Source organism: Amborella trichopoda, chromosome 12 (assembly GCF_054954075.1).
Source record: "Amborella trichopoda isolate Santa Cruz 75 chromosome 12, AtrichopodaSantaCruz75HAP2 v2.0, whole genome shotgun sequence".
In the NCBI taxonomy this organism is placed as follows: Eukaryota; Viridiplantae; Streptophyta; class Magnoliopsida; order Amborellales; family Amborellaceae; genus Amborella; species Amborella trichopoda.
In genome coordinates, this window is record NC_142347.1 from 10957113 (window position 1) to 10978576 (window position 21464).

Sequence of the window (21464 nt, forward strand, 5' to 3'; positions counted from 1 at the left end):
AACAATCGTAGCCATTTGATTAAGTTCAAATGGCTAAGAAGTAGGATCATATATTATTTATATGTTGGTGGATCACATAGAAACATTTCCCGATTGAAATTGTTATTGTTATAAATACATTAAAACATCATATAATCGAATATATTAAATTGCTATGTTATTTAACAAATTAGTATTATTATATAGATTATATTATGAAATTAGTCTAGATTGTATTTTTAAATAATATCTTTTAACTTTTACAAATATTAACAAAGGATTTATCGTAAATTTGTTATTATTACAATAACTCATTTTATACACTAATAAAATTTTGATATAATTTTGAATTGTACTAAGTTTTTGTATAGAAATTCATGAATCATGTTTATTATAATGAAAAATTTTATATTAGTAACCAAATCTTGTATTTTATTTATTAATTATACATCCAGACAGAAAAACGTCTCAATATCCACTTATTTTTACAAGGTAACTAGTGTAGTTAATACATCACTCCTAATTTCTTTTAGAAACTATAAGAACAATATTTTTAGAGATTTATGAAGATTTTTTAAAAACTTTCGAGACAAAAATTACTGATTCGGCTGATTCTCTGAACTAATCTACCAATCTAACATGGAAATGAGTGTGACCGATTCGAGTCACCGATCCATTTTTTTTAAACCTTGCTTGATCCTAAAGCGATGTGTCTATGAAATCAAACTTTGAGGAAGGGGCACCCACAAGTCAAAGAATTGCGCAATGAATCAATGGGTGAAAGAAGCATCACACCGGGGACTCCATGATACTCATAATAGGGGCAATCAAAGGCAAAAGCTCCATGCTCCAAGACACATCTATAAGCAAAAATCAAATAAAAAGCACATTAACCCGTGGATGGGGATGGCCGCTCCAACGAACCCAAAGACCTCGACCAGAAATTGGTAGCGCGAGGACCTTATCAGAAGCCCAGTTCGATTCAAAACACTAGGGACAATGTCCAAGAATTAGGCTCGATTGAAAACCCTAAGTAAGACCCTCATTTAAAACGTGACGTGAAGACCAAGGATCGAGGACACAAAGTTCTCAAGGATTCCTGACATGACAATTCTAGTTACGGGTCAATTCGGCTCAACTTTATGCTAGAATTAATCTAATGTTCGAGAAGGGAGAAATTCTAAAAGAATAAATAAAATTTTTTATTTATTTTGTTAATATCATAATAAATGTAGACACCTTACTCATCCTAAAGGATTTCTTCAACATCTGCAACCCAAAACTGTAGGAACCTAGCCTAGAGCCTTCTTGAACCCATTCCATATATAATAAAAAAAATTTGCCCCATCTAAACCCCTTATTTCTAGCCTAAACCACACAAGGAACCATACTACACTTATACACCATAGTGCACACTACTCCCATGCTCCATTCACCCCAACCATGAACTATAACTGGTCGAGCCTAGACCTAATTAGTTAAACATTCATAACATAAATACTTCACAAGACTATCTAATTAGGCCTAAGCCAAACTTGCTAAATTAAAATAGCCCACCCAACTTGAAAGCTGCCTATTTAGTCCTACACCGAAACTTAAACCTTTCATTTCTTGCTCAAATCATGAGGGGCGTGTTTGATAACCATAACTTATTAGTTTAAAAGCACTATTATCCACTTTTTTATAATGTTAACATGAATTGCTACAGTTATTAAGCATTTTGGAACTTCCATTTAGGGGTGGCAACAAGTTGGGTATGGGTCCGATCTTGTTGGACCCGGACCCGATTCGTCGGGTCCAAAAGTTGGACCCATATCTGTACCCGTCGGGTCCCAGGTCTAGTCGGGTCCATTGTCACTCTCATTATGAACTTCTTTTTCTTTGTTTTTATTTATTTATTTATTTATTTTTACTATTTTATATCCAAATTATTGACAACAAGGTCACAACCCGGCCTTAAAATTTAAGGCGCCCTATTTGTCGTTTAATTGCTAAATATGATTATGAATTCTTATTTTATAGTTTTTTAATATACCCAAACGAATAGGGCTTGAAGTATTATATATCCAACAGTATACGAGTACGGGTCAGATACAGTCGAACCTTAACCTAAACTTGAATGGTATTCGGGTTCAGGTTTTGGACCCAAACTCAACTTGCAGCGTCCTAAGTATTAGACTTATACCCGGACCTATTTGGATATCCCCGGTGGGTCCGGGTCCATTGTCACCCCTGCTTCCAAGGTCTTCAAAATGAGGATACCGCCCCATGAACAAGGCAAATTTGGAATGTCAGCCGTGCAAGTGGCCGGGCGTGTGAGTGAGCCCCACTTGAAAAACTTACTAGGCCCCATCTTCCCTCTTCACCAAAGCGGCCCGCGCCTCTCTCCATCACATCAGGTGTGTCTCTCTCTACTCTCTCTCTTTCTCTCCGTCTCATTCCTTCGAGCAGTATCTCTATTCATCTCATCTTTCTCTTCTAACTCCTCTCTTTCAAAACGTCTCCGTAGGTCCATGCCAAGTACGCTTCCCCGTGGGTTTTCCTTTTTTTTTTTTAATGCTCCATATTCTGTAGAAAATCAGCTCGTTAATAGAAAGATCTCTTTAGAGGATAAAATAGAGATTGTAAAACATCTTCCAAGATTGTTTGAAAATCCCATTTGATCAAGAAATTTCATGTTGTTTTTTTGGGCTTTATTAGCTTGGAAATTTTAGGGGTTTATTTTTCCATTTTTTATATGTTTTGACATGTTTTTTCTTCCATTGTTCTGGCAGCATTCATTTTGATTTTTATGGGTATTTTCCGGCCACTTTTTTGTTTTTTTTTTTAAAGGTTTTTTTATCAAGTTCTTTTAAGCTATCTGTAAAACTTTTGTGCCACTTTTTTGCAGATTTTCCAAGTTGTTTCCCTCAATAATTGGTTATTTATTTATTTATTTATTTTAATTTATTTAATGTTTTTTGTTTTGTTTTGCAAGGTTTCTTGTGTGTTTTTAAGGTATTGTCATGCCTTTCTGCTCTTTTTTTTGGATTTTTTTCCCCACAGTTTTTCAGGTATATCAGGCATAGCTTGCTTTGTTTGGGAGAGTCTATTTTGGGTCTTTTAATGTAATTTTCATTTCCTCCCTGCTGAGTTTATTGGGGTTTCTCTCTGCTGTGCAGGTCCTTTTAGGTAGTTTTTGTTATATAATTTTTTATTTCCTCTCTGCTGTGCAGGTCCTTTCAGGTAGTTTTTCATGCTGTTTTTCTCTGTTTTTAGGTTGTTAAGGAATTTTTTCTATTTATTTCGTAGAATCCACCCAAAAAGACACATGAATGAATTGTGAATTTGAGAATAGAAGGATAAAAAAATAACAAATTTAAAGATCTTAAAAAAAAGCAATTACATGTAAGTGTAAATTAGGGCTCTTGTTGATGCTTTTGTTTCATTTTCTTTGGGATGAACTGCTTACCGATGCAATGCTGGGCTTGCACTAGCCTTGGTTAGATTTCTTGCAATTATGAGGGGCACGAGTTGCCATTCCGAGATAGGGTACTAAGGGAGCTGGCAAACAGCTTCTACTTTAGTACCCTATGACATTCTCTTTTTTCTATGGATTAATGTTTTCTTTTGATTTTATATTTGAATTAATATTTGAAAGACTTATATATGATGGATTTCCAAACTTATATAGATGTACTAAATCGCATGTGATTGTGTCAGTGTGGGTAGTTGTGGCTATCCTCGTCATGCATTATAAATCGTTATTTTTACTTGTTTTATATGTATGTTTTGGTCTTTTCTATAATGTTTGCATTGGTATGTTTTCTATCATTCTCATCTGGTAGATGAGGAAAAATTGGAAATCATGGCCATAGTATGATATTCAAAGTTTTGAGTCAATGCTCTTTGACTACCTTCCTAAAACGATGTAGAGATTAAATATCTAAGTTGTATTATTTTCAAATAAAGAGAAATGCTTGCACTAGTGTGCTATGGCCATGGTGTAAAAAAAGTGGACTCCAAAATAAGATAAATTACATACAATCTAAATAACAAATTTAAACTTTTTAGCTTTACTTTCCATGATCTAAACACATTTATTTCACATATGATGGATGCTGGTTGATTTTAAGATCTTTGTCACTTCGAACAAGTATCACTATGTCATGAAGAAATCTCTAATGAACAGTTAGAACCAGCTCATTTCCAGGTCTTCTAGTTTCCCAATCCTAGGTTCAATCAAACACAGGTCCCAAACTTCCTAGAAATCCATTGGGGTTTTCAAATGTAGTATTTATTTTTTCTAGACATCACAATATCCAACTTCAGGATTTCAAAAAAACCCAATTTATGTGAACTTCCTCCCAATTATCAAACAGGCCCTAGGAGTCTATAGCCTAGATTAAGCCCCATAAATCAATTTGACCAACTTAAATTAACCTAGCCCCATGAGACCCTCCAAAGTATAAAAATAAAAATTTATTTAAGTGGGTCTTAAAACCCTTATGAAGGCTCCATCTTTTAAACAACTCTTTATCCCATATGATACCTCCTTCAACACAACCACAACTCCCTCATTAAAATCCTCCTTCCCTCCCTCCCTCTCTCTCTCTCTCTCTCTCTCTCTCTCTCTCTCTCTCTCTCTCTCTCTCTCTCTCTCTCTCTCTCTCTCTCTCTCTCTCTCTCTCTCTCTCTCTCTCTCTCTCTCTCTCTCTCTCTCTCTCTCAACCGTTCAAGTTTCAACTCCCTTACTCTCTCTCACTCAGTCGTTCAAGTTTCAATCCCCTTACTCCCTCTCTTCAATAAAACATTTTATGAAGATAAGTTAAATGGGTCATAAGTCATTTACCACTCAAAGCAAACCAAAGAGCCACTTCTTTGACCCATAACATGAGAATGGGATGATCCATAAAAAATCCTTTTTCTCTTTTAGTTTTGAAGGGGTGAGAATCCGATAACACCTACGGCAACCTCAGGACCGCCCCATGCATCTTGGTCCACCGTAGTCCACATTGCCTTGAAGACCCTCTCTAACATAAGCAAATAAAACTGAATTGAGCATCTCTAGCTCAAGACGTCAAAAGACTATTGAAACGGTCCCCTTGTGTTGACATCTTTGGTTCGGCCAGCCAACTCTGGATACCAGGTCTCTGGCAGGGTTTTGCTCCAAGTAGGCCCACAATCTGTTTTTTTCCCCTAATTTCAGCTTTTTAAAAAGTCTCGACCTCTTGCCCTCCTCTCTCTCTTTCTCTTTCTATATATTGTTACTAATGTCTTGATGTTCCAGAATTTCCAGCAACATTTTTGGGGTGCTTTTGATATTTTTGAGTTGTAGTTTTGCTTATTCTCTACCTGCCTTAGTTGGAGCAATTGGTGAATTTGTTCTATACTTTACATTTGCTCATTTGGTGTGATTCATGGCTAGAATAGAACATGATTTAGATGATAACAGTTTGGGGATTTGATTTGATGATTTAAGGAGTTCTTAATTATAGATTATTGCTTATGCTTCTTATGTGTTTAAAAATATTTTCAAGTGAGGTTCAAAGAGAAATTTTGACATAATTTTCCATTAATCCATATTAGTAGCCATTCTAAATCGATCATAACATTTGATAGTAGAGCTTTGGTTACTTTCAATGGCTACTACAAAGACCATTCTTTCCGATTTGGTGAAGATAGAAAAAATTATATGGCTTCAACTTTTCAATTTGGAAAAGTAAACTGTTTTTCGTGCCCCATAATATGGAATTGCTATATGTGATTAATGATGAAAGACCAACTGACCAGATGATGATAGAACTCTTAGAGATAGGCAAAGGTTTATTAAGTGGAAAAATGATGATTTCAAGTGTAGAGATGCCATCCTAAATTGCCTAAATGATGGACTACATAAAGTGTTTGAATGCTATGATAATGCTAAAGATTTGTGGGTTGCTATTGATACAAGACACACTAATGATAACTATGTGGCTAAGTATGAATTGTATGAAAGATGCAATATGTATAAGATGAAAAAAAATCAATCGGTACTTGAATATTTTAATGATATGTGGATCATGGCTAACCAACTTGCTGATTTTGGTGAATCCATAGGTGAATATCAACAAATTATGAAGATTATAGAAAATCTCCCTATTCATGGAAGTATGTAAAGAAAAATTTGTACCATAATGTGACTGTCCATACTTTAGATGATCTAAGAGGACAACTAAGGATGGAAGAAAATGATGGTGTTAGGAAGAATAATGAAAGGGAGAGAAACCAAGTCTATCTAACAATGGCCAAGAAGAATGAGAAGGCAAAATCTATGAAATCAAAACTTTGATTTGTCTAAAGCGATGTGTCTATGAAATCAAACTTTGAGGAAGGGGCACCCACAAGTCAAAGAATTGCGCAATGAATCAATGGGTGAAAGAAGCATCACACCGGGGACTCCATGATACTCATAATAGGGGCAATCAAAGGCAAAAGCTCCATGCTCCAAGACACATCTATAAGCAAAAATCAAATAAAAAGCACATTAACCCGTGGATGGGGATGGCCGCTCCAACGAACCCAAAGACCTCGACCAGAAATTGGTAGCGCGAGGACCTTATCAGAAGCCCAGTTCGATTCAAAACACTAGGGACAATGTCCAAGAATTAGGCTCGATTGAAAACCCTAAGTAAGACCCTCATTTAAAACGTGACGTGAAGACCAAGGATCGAGGACACAAAGTTCTCAAGGATTCCTGACATGACAATCCTAGTTACGGGTCAATTCGGCTCAACTTTATGCTAGAATTAATCTGATGTTCGAGAAGGGAGAAATTCTAAAAGAATAAATAAAATTTTTTATTTATTTTGTTAATATCATAATAAATGTAGACACCTTACTCATCCTAAAGGATTTCTTCAACATCTGCAACCCAAAACTGTAGGAACCTAGCCTAGAGCCTTCTTAAACCCATTCCATATATAATAAAAAAAATTTGCCCCATCTAAACCCCTTATTTCTAGCCTAAACCACACAAGGAACCATACTACACTTATACACCATAGTGCACACTACTCCCATGCTCCATTCACCCCAACCATGAACTATAACTGGTCGAGCCTAGACCTAATTAGTTAAACATTCATAACATAAATACTTCACAAGACTATCTAATTAGGCCTAAGCCAAACTTGCTAAATTAAAATAGCCCACCCAACTTGAAAGCTGCCTATTTAGTCCTACACCGAAACTTAAACCTTTCATTTCTTGCTCAAATCATGAGGGGCGTGTTTGATAACCATAACTTATTAGTTTAAAAGCACTATTATCCACTTTTTTATAATGTTAACATGAATTGCTACAGTTATTAAGCATTTTGGAACTTCCATTTAGGGGTGGCAACAAGTTGGGTATGGGTCCGATCTTGTTGGACCCGGACCCGATTCGTCGGGTCCAAAAGTTGGACCCATATCTGTACCCGTCGGGTCCCAGGTCTAGTCGGGTCCATTGTCACTCTCATTATGAACTTCTTTTTCTTTGTTTTTATTTATTTATTTATTTATTTTTACTATTTTATATCCAAATTATTGACAACAAGGTCACAACCCGGCCTTAAAATTTAAGGCGCCCTATTTGTCGTTTAATTGCTAAATATGATTATGAATTCTTATTTTATAGTTTTTTAATATACCCAAACGAATAGGGCTTGAAGTATTATATATCCAACAGTATACGAGTACGGGTCAGATACAGTCGAACCTTAACCTAAACTTGAATGGTATTCGGGTTCAGGTTTTGGACCCAAACTCAACTTGCAGCGTCCTAAGTATTAGACTTATACCCGGACCTATTTGGATATCCCCGGTGGGTCCGGGTCCATTGTCACCCCTGCTTCCAAGGTCTTCAAAATGAGGATACCGCCCCATGAACAAGGCAAATTTGGAATGTCAGCCGTGCAAGTGGCCGGGCGTGTGAGTGAGCCCCACTTGAAAAACTTACTAGGCCCCATCTTCCCTCTTCACCAAAGCGGCCCGCGCCTCTCTCCATCACATCAGGTGTGTCTCTCTCTACTCTCTCTCTTTCTCTCCGTCTCATTCCTTCGAGCAGTATCTCTATTCATCTCATCTTTCTCTTCTAACTCCTCTCTTTCAAAACGTCTCCGTAGGTCCATGCCAAGTACGCTTCCCCGTGGGTTTTCCTTTTTTTTTTTTTAATGCTCCATATTCTGTAGAAAATCAGCTCGTTAATAGAAAGATCTCTTTAGAGGATAAAATAGAGATTGTAAAACATCTTCCAAGATTGTTTGAAAATCCCATTTGATCAAGAAATTTCATGTTGTTTTTTTGGGCTTTATTAGCTTGGAAATTTTAGGGGTTTATTTTTCCATTTTTTATATGTTTTGACATGTTTTTTCTTCCATTGTTCTGGCAGCATTCATTTTGATTTTTATGGGTATTTTCCGGCCACTTTTTTGTTTTTTTTTTTAAAGGTTTTTTTATCAAGTTCTTTTAAGCTATCTGTAAAACTTTTGTGCCACTTTTTTGCAGATTTTCCAAGTTGTTTCCCTCAATAATTGGTTATTTATTTATTTATTTATTTTAATTTATTTAATGTTTTTTGTTTTGTTTTGCAAGGTTTCTTGTGTGTTTTTAAGGTATTGTCATGCCTTTCTGCTCTTTTTTTTGGATTTTTTTTCCCCACAGTTTTTCAGGTATATCAGGCATAGCTTGCTTTGTTTGGGAGAGTCTATTTTGGGTCTTTTAATGTAATTTTCATTTCCTCCCTGCTGAGTTTATTGGGGTTTCTCTCTGCTGTGCAGGTCCTTTTAGGTAGTTTTCGTTATATAATTTTTTATTTCCTCTCTGCTGTGCAGGTCCTTTCAGGTAGTTTTTCATGCTGTTTTTCTCTGTTTTTAGGTTGTTAAGGAATTTTTTCTATTTATTTCGTAGAATCCACCCAAAAAGACTCATGAATGAATTGTGAATTTGAGAATAGAAGGATAAGAAAATAACAAATTTAAAGATCTTAAAAAAAAGCAATTACATGTAAGTGTAAATTAGGGCTCTTGTTGATGCTTTTGTTTCATTTTCTTTGGGATGAACTGCTTACCGATGCAATGCTGGGCTTGCACTAGCCTTGGTTAGATTTCTTGCAATTATGAGGGGCACGAGTTGCCATTCCGAGATAGGGTACTAAGGGAGCCGGCAAACAGCTTCTACCTTAGTACCCTATGACATTCTCTTTTTTCTATGGATTAATGTTTTTTTTTTATTTTATATTTGAATTAATATTTGAAGGACTTATATATGATGGATTTCCAAACTTATATAGATGTACTAAATCGCATGTGATTGTGTCAGTGTGGGTAGTTGTGGCTATCCTCGTCATGCATTATAAATCGTTATTTTTACTTGTTTTATATGTATGTTTTGGTCTTTTCTATAATGTTTGCATTGGTATGTTTTCTATCATTCTCATCTGGTAGATGAGGAAAAATAGGAAATCATGGCCATAGTATGATATTCAAAGTTTTGAGTCAATGCTCTTTGACTACCTTCCTAAAACGATGTAGAGATTAAATATCTAAGTTGTATTATTTTCAAATAAAGAGAAATGCTTGCACTAGTGTGATATGGCCATGGTGTAAAAAAAGTGGATTCCAAAATAAGATAAATTACATACAATCTAAATAACAAATTTAAACTTTTTAGCTTTACTTTCCATGATCTAAACACATTTATTTCACATATGATGGATGCTGGTTGATTTTAAGATCTTTGTCACTTCGAACAAGTATCACTATGTCATGAAGAAATCTCTAATGAACAGTTAGAACCAGCTCATTTCCAGGTCTTCTAGTTTCCCAATCCTAGGTTCAATCAAACACAGGTCCCAAACTTCCTAGAAATCCATTGGGGTTTTCAAATGTAGTATTTATTTTTTCTAGACATCACAATATCCAACTTCAGGATTTCAAAAAAACCCAATTTATGTGAACTTCCTCCCAATTATCAAACAGGCCCTAGGAGTCTATAGCCTAGATTAAGCCCCATAAATCAATTTGACCAACTTAAATTAACCTAGCCCCATGAGACCCTCCAAAGTATAAAAATAAAAATTTATTTAAGTGGGTCTTAAAACCCTTATGAAGGCTCCATCTTTTAAACAACTCTTTATCCCATATGATACCTCCTTCAACACAACCACAACTCCCTCATTAAAATCCTCCCTCCCTCCCTCCCTCTCTCTCTCTCTCTCTCTCTCTCTCTCTCTCTCAACCGTTCAAGTTTCAACTCCCTTACTGTCTCTCACTCAGTCGTTCAAGTTTCAATCCCCTTACTCCCTCTCTCCAATAAAACATTTTATGAAGATAAGTTAAATGGGTCATAAGTCATTTACCACTCAAAGCAAACCAAAGAGCCACTTCTTTGACCCATAACATGAGAATGGGATGATCCATAAAAAATCCTTTTTCTCTTTTAGTTTTGAAGGGGTGAGAATCCGATAACACCTACGGCAACCTCAGGACCGCCCCATGCATCTTGGTCCACCGTAGTCCACATTGCCTTGAAGACCCTCTCTAACATAAGCAAATAAAACTGAATTGAGCATCTCTAGCTCAAGACGTCAAAAGACTATTGAAACGGTCCCCTTGTGTTGACATCTTTGGTTCGGCCAGCCAACTCTGGATACCAGGTCTCTGGCAGGGTTTTGCTCCAAGTAGGCCCACAATCTGTTTTTTCCCCTAATTTCAGCTTTTTAAAAAGTCTCGACCTCTTGCCCTCCTCTCTCTCTTTCTCTTTCTATATATTGTTACTAATGTCTTGATGTTCCAGAATTTCCAGCAACATTTTTGGGGTGCTTTTGATATTTTTGAGTTGTAGTTTTGCTTATTCTCTACCTGCCTTAGTTGGAGCAATTGGTGAATTTGTTCTATACTTTACATTTGCTCATTTGGTGTGATTCATGGCTAGAATAGAACATGATTTAGATGATAACAGTTTGGGGATTTGATTTGATGATTTAAGGAGTTCTTAATTATAGATTATTGCTTATGCTTCTTATGTGTTTAAAAATATTTTCAAGTGAGGTTCAAAGAGAAATTTTGACATAATTTTCCATTAATCCATATTAGTAGCCATTCTAAATCGATCATAACATTTGATAGTAGAGCTTTGGTTACTTTCAATGGCTACTACAAAGACCATTCTTTCCGATTTGGTGAAGATAGAAAAAATTATATGGCTTCAACTTTTCAATTTGGAAAAGTAAACTGTTTTTCGTGCCCCATAATATGGAATTGCTCTATGTGATTAATGATGAAAGACCAACTGACCAGATGATGATAGAACTCTTAGAGATAGGCAAAGGTTTATTAAGTGGAAAAATGATGATTTCAAATGTAGAGATGCCATCCTAAATTGCCTAAATGATGGACTACATAAAGTGTTTGAATGCTATGATAATGCTAAAGATTTGTGGGTTGCTATTGATACAAGACACACTAATGATAACTATGTGGCTAAGTATGAATTGTATGAAAGATGCAATATGTATAAGATGAAGAAAAATCAATCGGTACTTGAATATTCTAATGATATGTGCATCATGGCTAACCAACTTGCTGATTTTGGTGAATCCATAGGTGAATATCAACAAATTATGAAGATTATAGAAAATCTCCCTATTCATGGAAGTATGTAAAGAAAAATTTGTACCATAATGTGACTGTCTATACTTTAGATGATCTAAGAGGACAACTAAGGATGGAAGAAAATGATGGTGTTAGGAAGAATAATGAAAGGGAGAGAAACCAAGTCTATCTAACAATGGCCAAGAAGAATGAGAAGGCAAAATCTAAAAAGAACTTTAGGAAGCCTCCTCATGGACAATCTTCTTTGAAATTTAATAAATGTTATAATTCTAATAAATATGGTCATATTGTCAAGTATTGCAGGAAACCCAAGGAGAAGGATGCTGGACAAGCAAGTGGCACTAAGGATTTTACCTTAGTGGTTGAAGTATTCTTGATGGTGAGTTCCCCCGATGAGTGGTGGATGGACTCGGGACCTACTCGGCACATTAATAATATGGTAGATTTCAAGGAAAGGAGTGACAGTGTTGGAAAACTTTATATGGGCAACTCGTCTAGCATCAACATTCTTGGAGAGGGCACATTTGGACTTCCACTTCCAACCAGTGGCACTTTGACTCTTACTGATGTATCATATGCCTCATATATAAGGATCAACTTACTTTCTCTCTTTAGGATTGATAGTAGTGGAGATGATGTCTATATAAAAGATGGGAAAACAATTATAAAGAAAAAAGATGTTTTTGTTGTAAAAGCCACTATTGTTGGCAATATGTACAAGCTTGATCTTGATAATAAAATGAAGGGGCCATTTGCTTATAATGAGTGTTTCAATATTTGGCATAGAAGGCTTGGTCACATTGGTTATGAAAGATTAAATAGATTAATGAAAGAAAATATAGTCCTTTATTTAGAAAAAGAAAAATTCAAATGTGAAAGATGCTTAAAGGGAAAAATACATAGGATATCATTTTCGAAGGGTAAAAGGGTTAAAAACTTACTTTAAATTATCCATATTGATATTTGTACTAAATTAAAACCCAAAAGTCTTTGGTAGGTGTGAATAGTTTATCACTTTTATAGATGATTATTGTAGATATTCTTACACTCATTTAATGACCCATAAAAATGAAGCATTAGACAAATTCAATAAATATAAATAAGAAGTTGAAAACCAATTAAATAAGAAAATTAAAATTCTTAGAGTTGATAGAGGATGAGAATATATATCATAGGACTTTAATCAATTTTGTAGCGAGAATGAAATTATTCGGCAAACTTCCTTACCATATACTTAATAAAATGGTATGGACGAGAGAAAGAATCGAACCTTAATTGATATGGTCAATTGTAGGATATTATTTTTGGGGTGAAGCAATTATGGCAGCAACATATAAATTAAATAGAGTCCCTTTTAAATCGACTAATGTAACACTTTTTGAGTTGTGGTTTGGAAGAAAACTTAGTTTGGATCATATTAGAGTATATGGCTCTTTAGCACATGTTCATATTCCTCATGAAAAGAGAGAGAAACTAGGACCTAAAAGTGTCAAGTGTATATTTGTTGGGTATTCCGCTGATTCGAAGGGATATAGATGTTCCAATGATGAAACTAAAGAAATCATAGAGAGTAAAGAATGCCACTTCTTTGAAGACTTTCAAATACTGATTTATAGGCAAGCTAGACTTTTAGAAGAAAGTGACCAAGAGGAATCACTAGACCCTAGGACTACTAATGTAAGAAGCTCTTCTAAAGTTGATCTGACCCCTAAGTTGTATGAGCCTAGAAGGAGTACTAGGAAAATTAAAAAACCTAGTTATTTAGATGGTTATGTTTATTGTAATAAATTGAATGAAGTACCCCATAATTTTAAAGATGCAATCAGCTCTGATGCAACAAATAGTTGGTTACAAGCTATGTAGGATGAATATGACTCCCTTATGAGCAATAAAACACGATCATAGTAGATTTTCCTTCAGATAGAAAGGCAATTGTTTGTAAATGGGTGTACTTTAAGAAATTGAACTTTAATGGTAATATTGAAAGATATAAAGCTAGGTTAGTGGCTACGGGGTTTAGCCAAAAGGAAGTAATTGATTTCCAAGAAACCTTTTACCTGTAGCAAGAAAATCTTCAGTAAGAATAATATTAACATTACTAACCATTAATGATTTTGCGGTTCATCAAATGGATGTAAAGTCCACGTTTTAAAATGCTGAACTAGATGAGAAAATCTAGATGAGAAAATCTACATGAGAAAATCAAGGTCAAGAAGATAATGTATGCAAGTTAATTAAATCACTTTATGGACTCTAAACCTATGGCCACCCCAATTGACAAAAGTTATAAGGTATCTAAGGAAATATGTCCTAAAAGTGACAAAGAAAATGAAATTATAAAGAAATACTCTTATGTACAAGCTGTTAGACTCGATATTGCTTATGCAATGAGGGTTGCTAGTCGATATATAGCAAGCCCTAAAATTGAACATTGGAAATTGGTAAAGCGGAAAGTTATTTATCTAAAGGGGATACATAATTATGGTCTATGTTATGAGACTTGAGATCTAATCCTAGAAGGTTATTGTGATGCAAATTTAAGATGAGACATTGACAATTATAGATTCACATCAAGATGGGTGTTTACATTTTGTAGGGCATGTATATCTTGGGGAAATAAAAAGCAAAAGTGGTTCTCACGTTCCACTATAGAAGAAGAATATATTATTTTATATCATGCTTCAAGAGAAGAGATATTCTTAAGGCACTTTCTTAATGAAATGCCTTTACTCCAGTTTGATCATGCACCCACAGAAATTTATGATGATAATCAAGTAGCAATAGCCATTTCTAAACATCCACTATATCATGTCAAGTCAAAACATATTAAGAAAAGGTCGCACTCCGTAAGGGAATATGTAGAAAATAGTAGAAGTTAGTTATCTTCCTACTCAATTGATGATTGCTGGTCCACTAACAAAGGGTACTCATGTCATCCCTTTTGTAAGAAGCGTACTTGCCATGGGACTCAGACGCATGGATGAATCACAATAATATTAGCTTTCGTGGCATATTGATATTTGGGCAAAGTATTGGAGTCCTAATGGTTGTTATATAGTGTCATAGATAACCTTTGTGGCTGCATTAACCATTATAACGATCATGTGATTTCTTGCCTTTGTAGCATTCTGAATTCTATCTCAATGATACCTATGTGGCATGAGCATCTGAGTGATGCAATGCTATCTTCGTGATATAGTGGTTTCTTTGTGATCCACTCCCATTTGTTGCATGAGAATTTTAGTGATGCAATGGTATGTTAGTAAATATGATGGTTTCTTTGTGATCCACTAGCCTATATGGCTAATGTTCTGAATATTTACAGGTGATTGGACCTTTGTGGTTCGTCCTTGTGATTTACTAGTATGTATATCTCGGAAGTTGAGGATCTCTTAGATGCATCTATTTGTGGCTTTGTATGACAACTCACTACACCGATAAACTATCAAATTTTGATAATGGGGGGCTTATGTGTGGCATCAACAGTGCCAGTGTTTGAGACATTGTGTTGTTAGGCACCTATTGAGAGAGTATGTTGATTAAGAAGCCAATGCATGAAGTGCATAAGATGGCTAATGATCACACAATACGTCACGACGTGTAATAAGTGTGGGAAAGTGTGTGGTCGATGCCATTGAGTGCATGGAATGTATGTGGATGGACTATGGATTACTTGAGATCATGATAGAGCATATCATTCTAATGGGTGGATGATATTTGTAATTAAAAAAAAATGTCGAAAATAGTGGGGGAATGTTGACATGAGTTTTGTTTTTTACATTTTTTTTTTTTATTTTCTCAAAATACTATTCTTATGACCAAAATACCCTAGCTTTATTGTTATATACTATAATATAGTTTGCATGCATCCCTTATGCCAAGTGTTTAAAAAGAAAAAGTAAACCTCATTCCCCAAAAACACACCGTTGGAATGTTGGGGCCAAATAAGTAGATGGGTTGGGAGAAAAAGCTATGGTGTTCTAGTCTCTCTCTCACTACCCAAAATTCCTCTTTTTCTCTCTCCACAAATTTTAGAGGTATCTTGGTCTCAAGGGAGCACCCAAGAGCCTTGAAAGGTCACCTTGAGACAAGCTACTGCTGAGTCTATTTCATTACCCATTACCCTTAACTTTCTCTTTCTATATATTGCTACTAATGTCTCGATGTTCTAGAATTTCCAGCAACATTTTTGGGGTGCTTTTGATATTTTTGAGCTAAAGATTTGCTTATTCTCTACATGCTTTAGTTGGAGCAATTGGTGAGTTTGTTTCATACTCCATTTTTGCTCATTTGCTATGATTCATAGTCATAATAGAGCATGATTTAGAAGATAACAATTTGGGGATTTGATTTGATGATTTAAGGAGTTCTTAGTTGTAGATTATTGCTATGCTTCGTATGTGTTTGATAATATTTTCAAGTGAGGTTCAAAGAGGGATTTTGACCTAATTTTGCATAAATCCATCTTAATAGCCATTCTAAATCGATCCTAATAGTATCTACCACCCTTTACCTAAGCCCCGGCCTCCGGCCCCCTCTCTCTCTCTCTCTGTATCTACCCCATTTTACCTAAGCCCTCCCTCTCTGTAAAAATTGTAAGCTCTCTCTCTCTCTAAACCCCTTTATCGAAGATACTGCCTGAGGCCTCACCTTCTCACTCTGTTAAAATCTTTTGGTTGCACAAATTCTCAGAAATTCACCATGGGGAAAGGTACGAAGCGTAAGCCTAAGACGCAAAAGGATACAGATAGTAAGAACAAAGAATGTGCTCTCAAGGGCTTAAGTGTAAGCACATTTTCCATCTCTCTATGGGGTAATTCTTTGATTATTTTGTCTTCTTTGTCGCTCTTTGAATTATGAATACTCTCTCTCATTCTCTCTGTTTCTCTCTCTCTTGTGTCTTTTCGATGTCCTTGACTTTGAGCATCACTGCTTGACTTGGTATGGACTTCGAAAAGTATAGCTAATCGTGGCAAAAAATCATTTGCAAACTGCGGTTGTAGGCAACTTGACTTTTGCATTTGATCATTTTCTTTTGGAATTTGATTGGGCTTTCCTTATTTGTTCAAAATGGTTTCATTCACTTTTGTAGCTGATCATTTTCTTTTGGATTTTGACGGGCCTTTCCTTATTTGTCCCAAATGGTTTCTTATATTTTAGACTACTTGCATGTCATAAATTTTTTACTACTTTTCTTTTCATTTTGATAATTGCAACCTTTTAATTATGTGATTTTATGCTTTTTATTTTCATATTTTATCGATTAATTTTTTGATGGCTCTGCTTTCCTTCTCTTGGTGGTGATTTCTATGGTCTTAATTTTTTATTTTTATTTTTTCTTTTTTTGCAGGTTTGTGATGAGATCATAGAACACATTAATGTAGGTGTAGAGCACAAAATAATATTTTATTCTAAAAGCATAGTAGATGGAGAAGGGGATGATGACATTACTTGCACAGGGAAACTTTGGAAAAAGGGATGTAGTACTTATGAGATCGAGGAATTCATTTCCTCTCATGGACTCTCAATGGTTTCCATTGTCCAAGTTCAATGGAGATGGAGGGATGTCAGAAAATCCAAGAATTACAACGTTTTTGTTTTTTTACACCAAACGGATATTGAACTCGAATACTAATTGGTTTAATGAGGTTAGATCTCATTAGAAATCGTGCCTTGTTTTCTTTTATTGTAATTTTTTGTAATTAAATTTTTATTTGTGCGACTATTTTTTTTGGATTTGAATAAGAAGGATTATGGACACAGGAATATAGTGCTTGGGGCAAGAGAATTTCAAAAATGGAATATTTCACTTACTTCCTTGAGCACAAAACACAGTTGTGAAAACGATATCAAAAGGAGTCGTGGCAAAGATAATACCACTGGTTCAAAATATTACAGGTATAATACATATTTGGACATACTTTCTTTATAATTTTAAAAAATTTCAATTTTTATGAAAACTATGGCTAGGGTGTAATTTTATTTTTCTCCTTTGTTTTCCAGACCATGACGTAAAGAAGGATGAAATTGATTATTTCCGCCAAGTATTTTCTTATGCTTTAGAAATACTTGATGAGAAGCTAGTAAATGATGATCCAAAGGGTTTTTTGCCTATTAGAGATCTTCTAGATATCATGAATAACCTTAAGATCAACAATAGGCAAGTATAATGTTTCTTTTTTTATGCAGTGGAGTTGTTATGGTAAGTTCTATTTCTATTTAGCTTTTGATAAATAAAAGATGGATTTAAAATGTGTTTTTGCATGTTTGTTTTTCAGGTCATGCCTCTCGGATATATTAGTTCATCCATTCTTTTGGGTCAAGGAGAAATGTGGGTATTTCCTTGTAGATGTCTATCTCACAATCGAAGGAATGGATTTGACATTGGAGAATCATATTATTTCAAGTTTGAATAGCTTGTGTCCTATTGTGATAAAAAATGGTGTCTGGCCTCCATGTCTTAATGGAGGACTATTGGCAATCTATGATTATCAACAGGTTTCCTTGAAAAAAACATTCAATCGTAGGAGTTTATTTGATTTTTTGCAATTCATTCAGAATATAGTGTGCTACTTCAATGAAAATAATGGTTTCTGCAAGGTATAATTCATTTGCTTCATTTCTATGAAAAACAGTTCCATGTCATATCTTATGTTTCAAATGAATAGCTAACCCCAAATAATTGGGGATAAGTCTTGGATGATGATGATGTTCCAAATGAATGTTGCAGTTGCATATTGGTGATTTGGCTGCTCTCCATGATGAAATTTCAGAATGTTTTCCAAAGTTGCTTGTGGCGATCCACAGGATTGCCAAGTCCGAACTTGGCAAACAAAGGTTGCAAAGCTACTTTCAGCCATGCACTGCATAATCAAAGTCGCTGAGCATGACACTTTTAGGGAGACTCAATGGCTGGAGGTTTGGCCAAAGAGAGCTTTATCTACCTTGTTTATTGCTATTGCACACTTCCCTTAATTCCTTTCACTTCTTTCCCTTTTGCTGCATAGCATTTTTGGGCCCTAAAGAGTTTTTGTAAAGCTTAATCACTCTTGTGGTTGCATACCATTGTACTCCATTTTATATCAATATACAGTCAGTTCATCAAAACAAAAGAAAAGCTCGTGGTCAGTTCTCTGGTTGGACTTCTAATGGAGGCAATCCTTGTGGGCAGAATTTGAGAGGTCACATGCTTTGGTTCTTCAGTTACAAAACTATTAAGATATCTCTCCAATGTTTCTTGTCACATAAATTTCTCTCCATTGTTTTACAAGATTTTCTACTCTTTCTCCATTTGGGTGATAAGCTGAGTATGCATTTTCTGAGCAGCAAATTATCAGGTCTTGGACAGTCTGGTTCATTGGGCTATCAGCTTACCAGTCTGACTTCTCTAACTACCTAGTGAGTCTATGTGGGTGTGTGCACTTCCTTGCGTGTGGAATGGAGAGAGAGAGAGAGAGAGAGAGAGAGAGAGAGAGAGAGAGAGCACTCTGAAATAGAGATATTCCTGTGTAATTTTGTATAGGTTTTGATATGAAATAATGTTTTATTAAACTTCGTAGTGATATGAACGATAACAATCTTAGAAACAACATACCATATCACCTTCCTCCAAATCTTATAAGACTATGGGAACTATCTTGTTGCAACCATTTGGATTTGGCACCTCTACAGGTCCTAGGGCTTTGTCTCTCCTAGGACAAAAAACTTGCTCCTTAATTTCTTGTTCCTCAAATTTTCTTTCTAGACAAATTGCTTGATCTAGGGGTAGTGTCACAAACGGTAAATGTTGAATAGCCATATTTATCCCATTATCAACCAAGAAAGTCTCCTTAAAATGACTTACCAAAACATTTTTTGGGTAAGTCCACCTTCATATTCTACCCCTTGAATTTTTATATTTTGGATAGAATTGCCTCTTCTTCTAGCAATAGCGATAGCATGAAAGAATTTTGTATTTTTATTGTTGGGTTTATGTGGCCTTTAAAGGCTTTATGAGTGCTTGTAAAATGAAATGATATAGTAGATCATGAGCGCAGTGGGAGCGTGGTCCATCGTGGATCATATTAAGCAAACAATGTTTGTTTATACCGGACTGTGCTTGACGATCTAAGACAGTCGGTTGGATAAAACCCATATTACCTGGGCATAAAGAACAAACTGAGAAGAGTTCTAATGGGTTAGCCCTTGATGAGGTCGGCGAATATGCCTAGATGAGTGAGCCGAGGGACTATGGGACCTTTGTGTGTAATAGTGGCCTACAGAGAAGGGGGCCAAAGCCTTATCCATGTGTTATCATACGACATGCATATCGTAGATCGTTTGGGAAAGCTAGAAATCCACCTTTTAGGATGAAGCATAATCATGTGTGAGAGATACCTCTATGCACCATAGGAGCTATGGTCCCATCAGCTCTAGGTGACCTCTATGCACCATAGGAGCTATGGTCCCATCAGCTCTAGGTGACCTTGTCTCGTCTTTAAGGGGGGACTTGAAATCCACAGATTGGGATTGCGACCCCTTGGCTCATAGGCCGGATTTAAGTGACCTGCTAATGAGCCCCTGCTTGAACTATGGGTCATAGAAAACAATGGGTCGATCCGATAAAGCAAGTGTGGTTGTAGTCCACAATTGAAGGTGGAGTGCCCATGATTCTTGATTCCTAAACCATATGGATCATTTTCCCATCAAATTAATTTAATTGTGTTTGTTTTATGATGAAAATTATTTTAAGATTATTACTTGAATTTTTATGAACCCTTGGATATTTTATTTATAATTTTTATATTTATAAAATTAAAGCTATTGATTTTATAATGGTTTAAATATTCAAATAATATTCTAAAATCTTTTTATTAATTTTAAAATATAAAAATATCATGGGGATCCATTGTGCATATGGGCCCACCATATTTCTAGAAGGTGGGGCTCATAAGTGCCTCCCTTGGGTGGCACGCCCTACCCTTATTCTCTTTCCTATTTTTTGGTGATATGACATGTGGACATATGATTGGAAGATATTAACTAAATATTGACTTGATGTATCTTTAAAATATTTTGTAGAAAAATTAAGTAGACTTGTGCTATTTTGTGGTACAAACAATATTTTGACTAAATTTAATTTATTGAATTTCTATTGATGGAAAAATAGTTTAGAAAATGGGGATAATAGTTCATGCACCTTCCATAATGTTGATGCCTCATCTATGAAGTTGATGGCTCAAATCTCTCACCCCACAAGTCACCCAAGATCAATGGTTCATATTCAATCTCACAAGAAGAGCCAAGCCAATGAAAACCCCAAGAAAAACCCTAAAAAACGTTAATCTTATTCAAAGCCTATAAAAATAGATTGTCTCTACTAAAAACCTCTACACCTTATCTCTTGTACTTAATTGTCATATTTCTCTCTCATATCCCACAAAGGAGCATGCCCCACTTAGAATTTTTTTCTCTCTCAAGAAATGCTTCTCTCTCTCTCAAGAAAAGATTTTATCTCTCTCAAAAAATCTTATCTCTCTCATGAAAGCCAAAGGGGGCATGCACCACTTTCTCATCTTTGATCTCTCTCTCCCACATTATGAAAGAACCTAAACGTTTAAGTTATGAAGTTCTTCTCTCTCAACTATGGATTTATAGCTAGGGGTTTTAGGGTTTAGCAAAAAGATAATTTATCTTTCTCAAACTAGGTTGCTAAGAGAATTCACTTAGGGTTTGAGTTTGTGATCAAACGAGTCCATGTTCTATTAGTGTGGCTTGGCCTAAACTAGCTTTCCCAGTTGAGATTGAACGTTGATCATTGATCCCGTGCCATCGGATGGTGATAACTCGGTGTGGGGTGTAATAAGCCTAGTTGAGGTAATATCCAGTACTC

The 21464-nt window shown here is 35.4% G+C and overlaps 1 protein-coding gene across 31 annotated transcripts; it reads left to right on the forward strand.

Annotated features, from left to right (window-relative positions):
* The first annotated feature begins 1333 nt into the window (after positions 1–1333).
* On the forward strand, positions 1334–18710 carry LOC110007040 (uncharacterized). 31 transcript variants are annotated; one of them, XR_016045340.1, is made up of 9 exons: positions 1334–2378; positions 6058–7994; positions 11585–15851; positions 16286–16378; positions 16944–17241; positions 17357–17491; positions 17597–17753; positions 17872–18193; positions 18324–18710. XR_016045340.1 is itself a non-coding variant. In XM_088852894.1 (7 exons), exons 4-7 carry the CDS (start codon positions 17237–17239, stop codon positions 18462–18464), a joined length of 603 nt encoding a protein of 200 aa, XP_088709020.1. In that variant the 5' UTR covers positions 7585–7994; positions 11897–15851; positions 16286–16378; positions 16944–17236; the 3' UTR covers positions 18465–18710. The 31 variants fall into 31 exon arrangements, 19 of the variants coding, with proteins under 19 accessions (XP_088709039.1, XP_088709033.1, XP_088709020.1 ...); XR_016045339.1 differs by lacking the exon at positions 1334–2378 and having other exon boundaries at positions 2389–7994; XR_016045342.1 differs by lacking the exon at positions 1334–2378 and having other exon boundaries at positions 2389–7994; positions 11889–15851.
* Positions 18711–21464: the final 2754 nt, after the last annotated feature.

Excerpts from the sequence above, each read along its gene's own strand:
- LOC110007040 (XM_088852894.1), top strand. Across the intron at positions 17,492-17,871 it reads ACTGGTTCAAAATATTACAG|GTCATGCCTCTCGGATATAT; the intron begins GTATAATACATA and ends TTTGTTTTTCAG. Across the intron at positions 18,194-18,323 it reads AAAATAATGGTTTCTGCAAG|TTGCATATTGGTGATTTGGC; the intron begins GTATAATTCATT and ends TGAATGTTGCAG.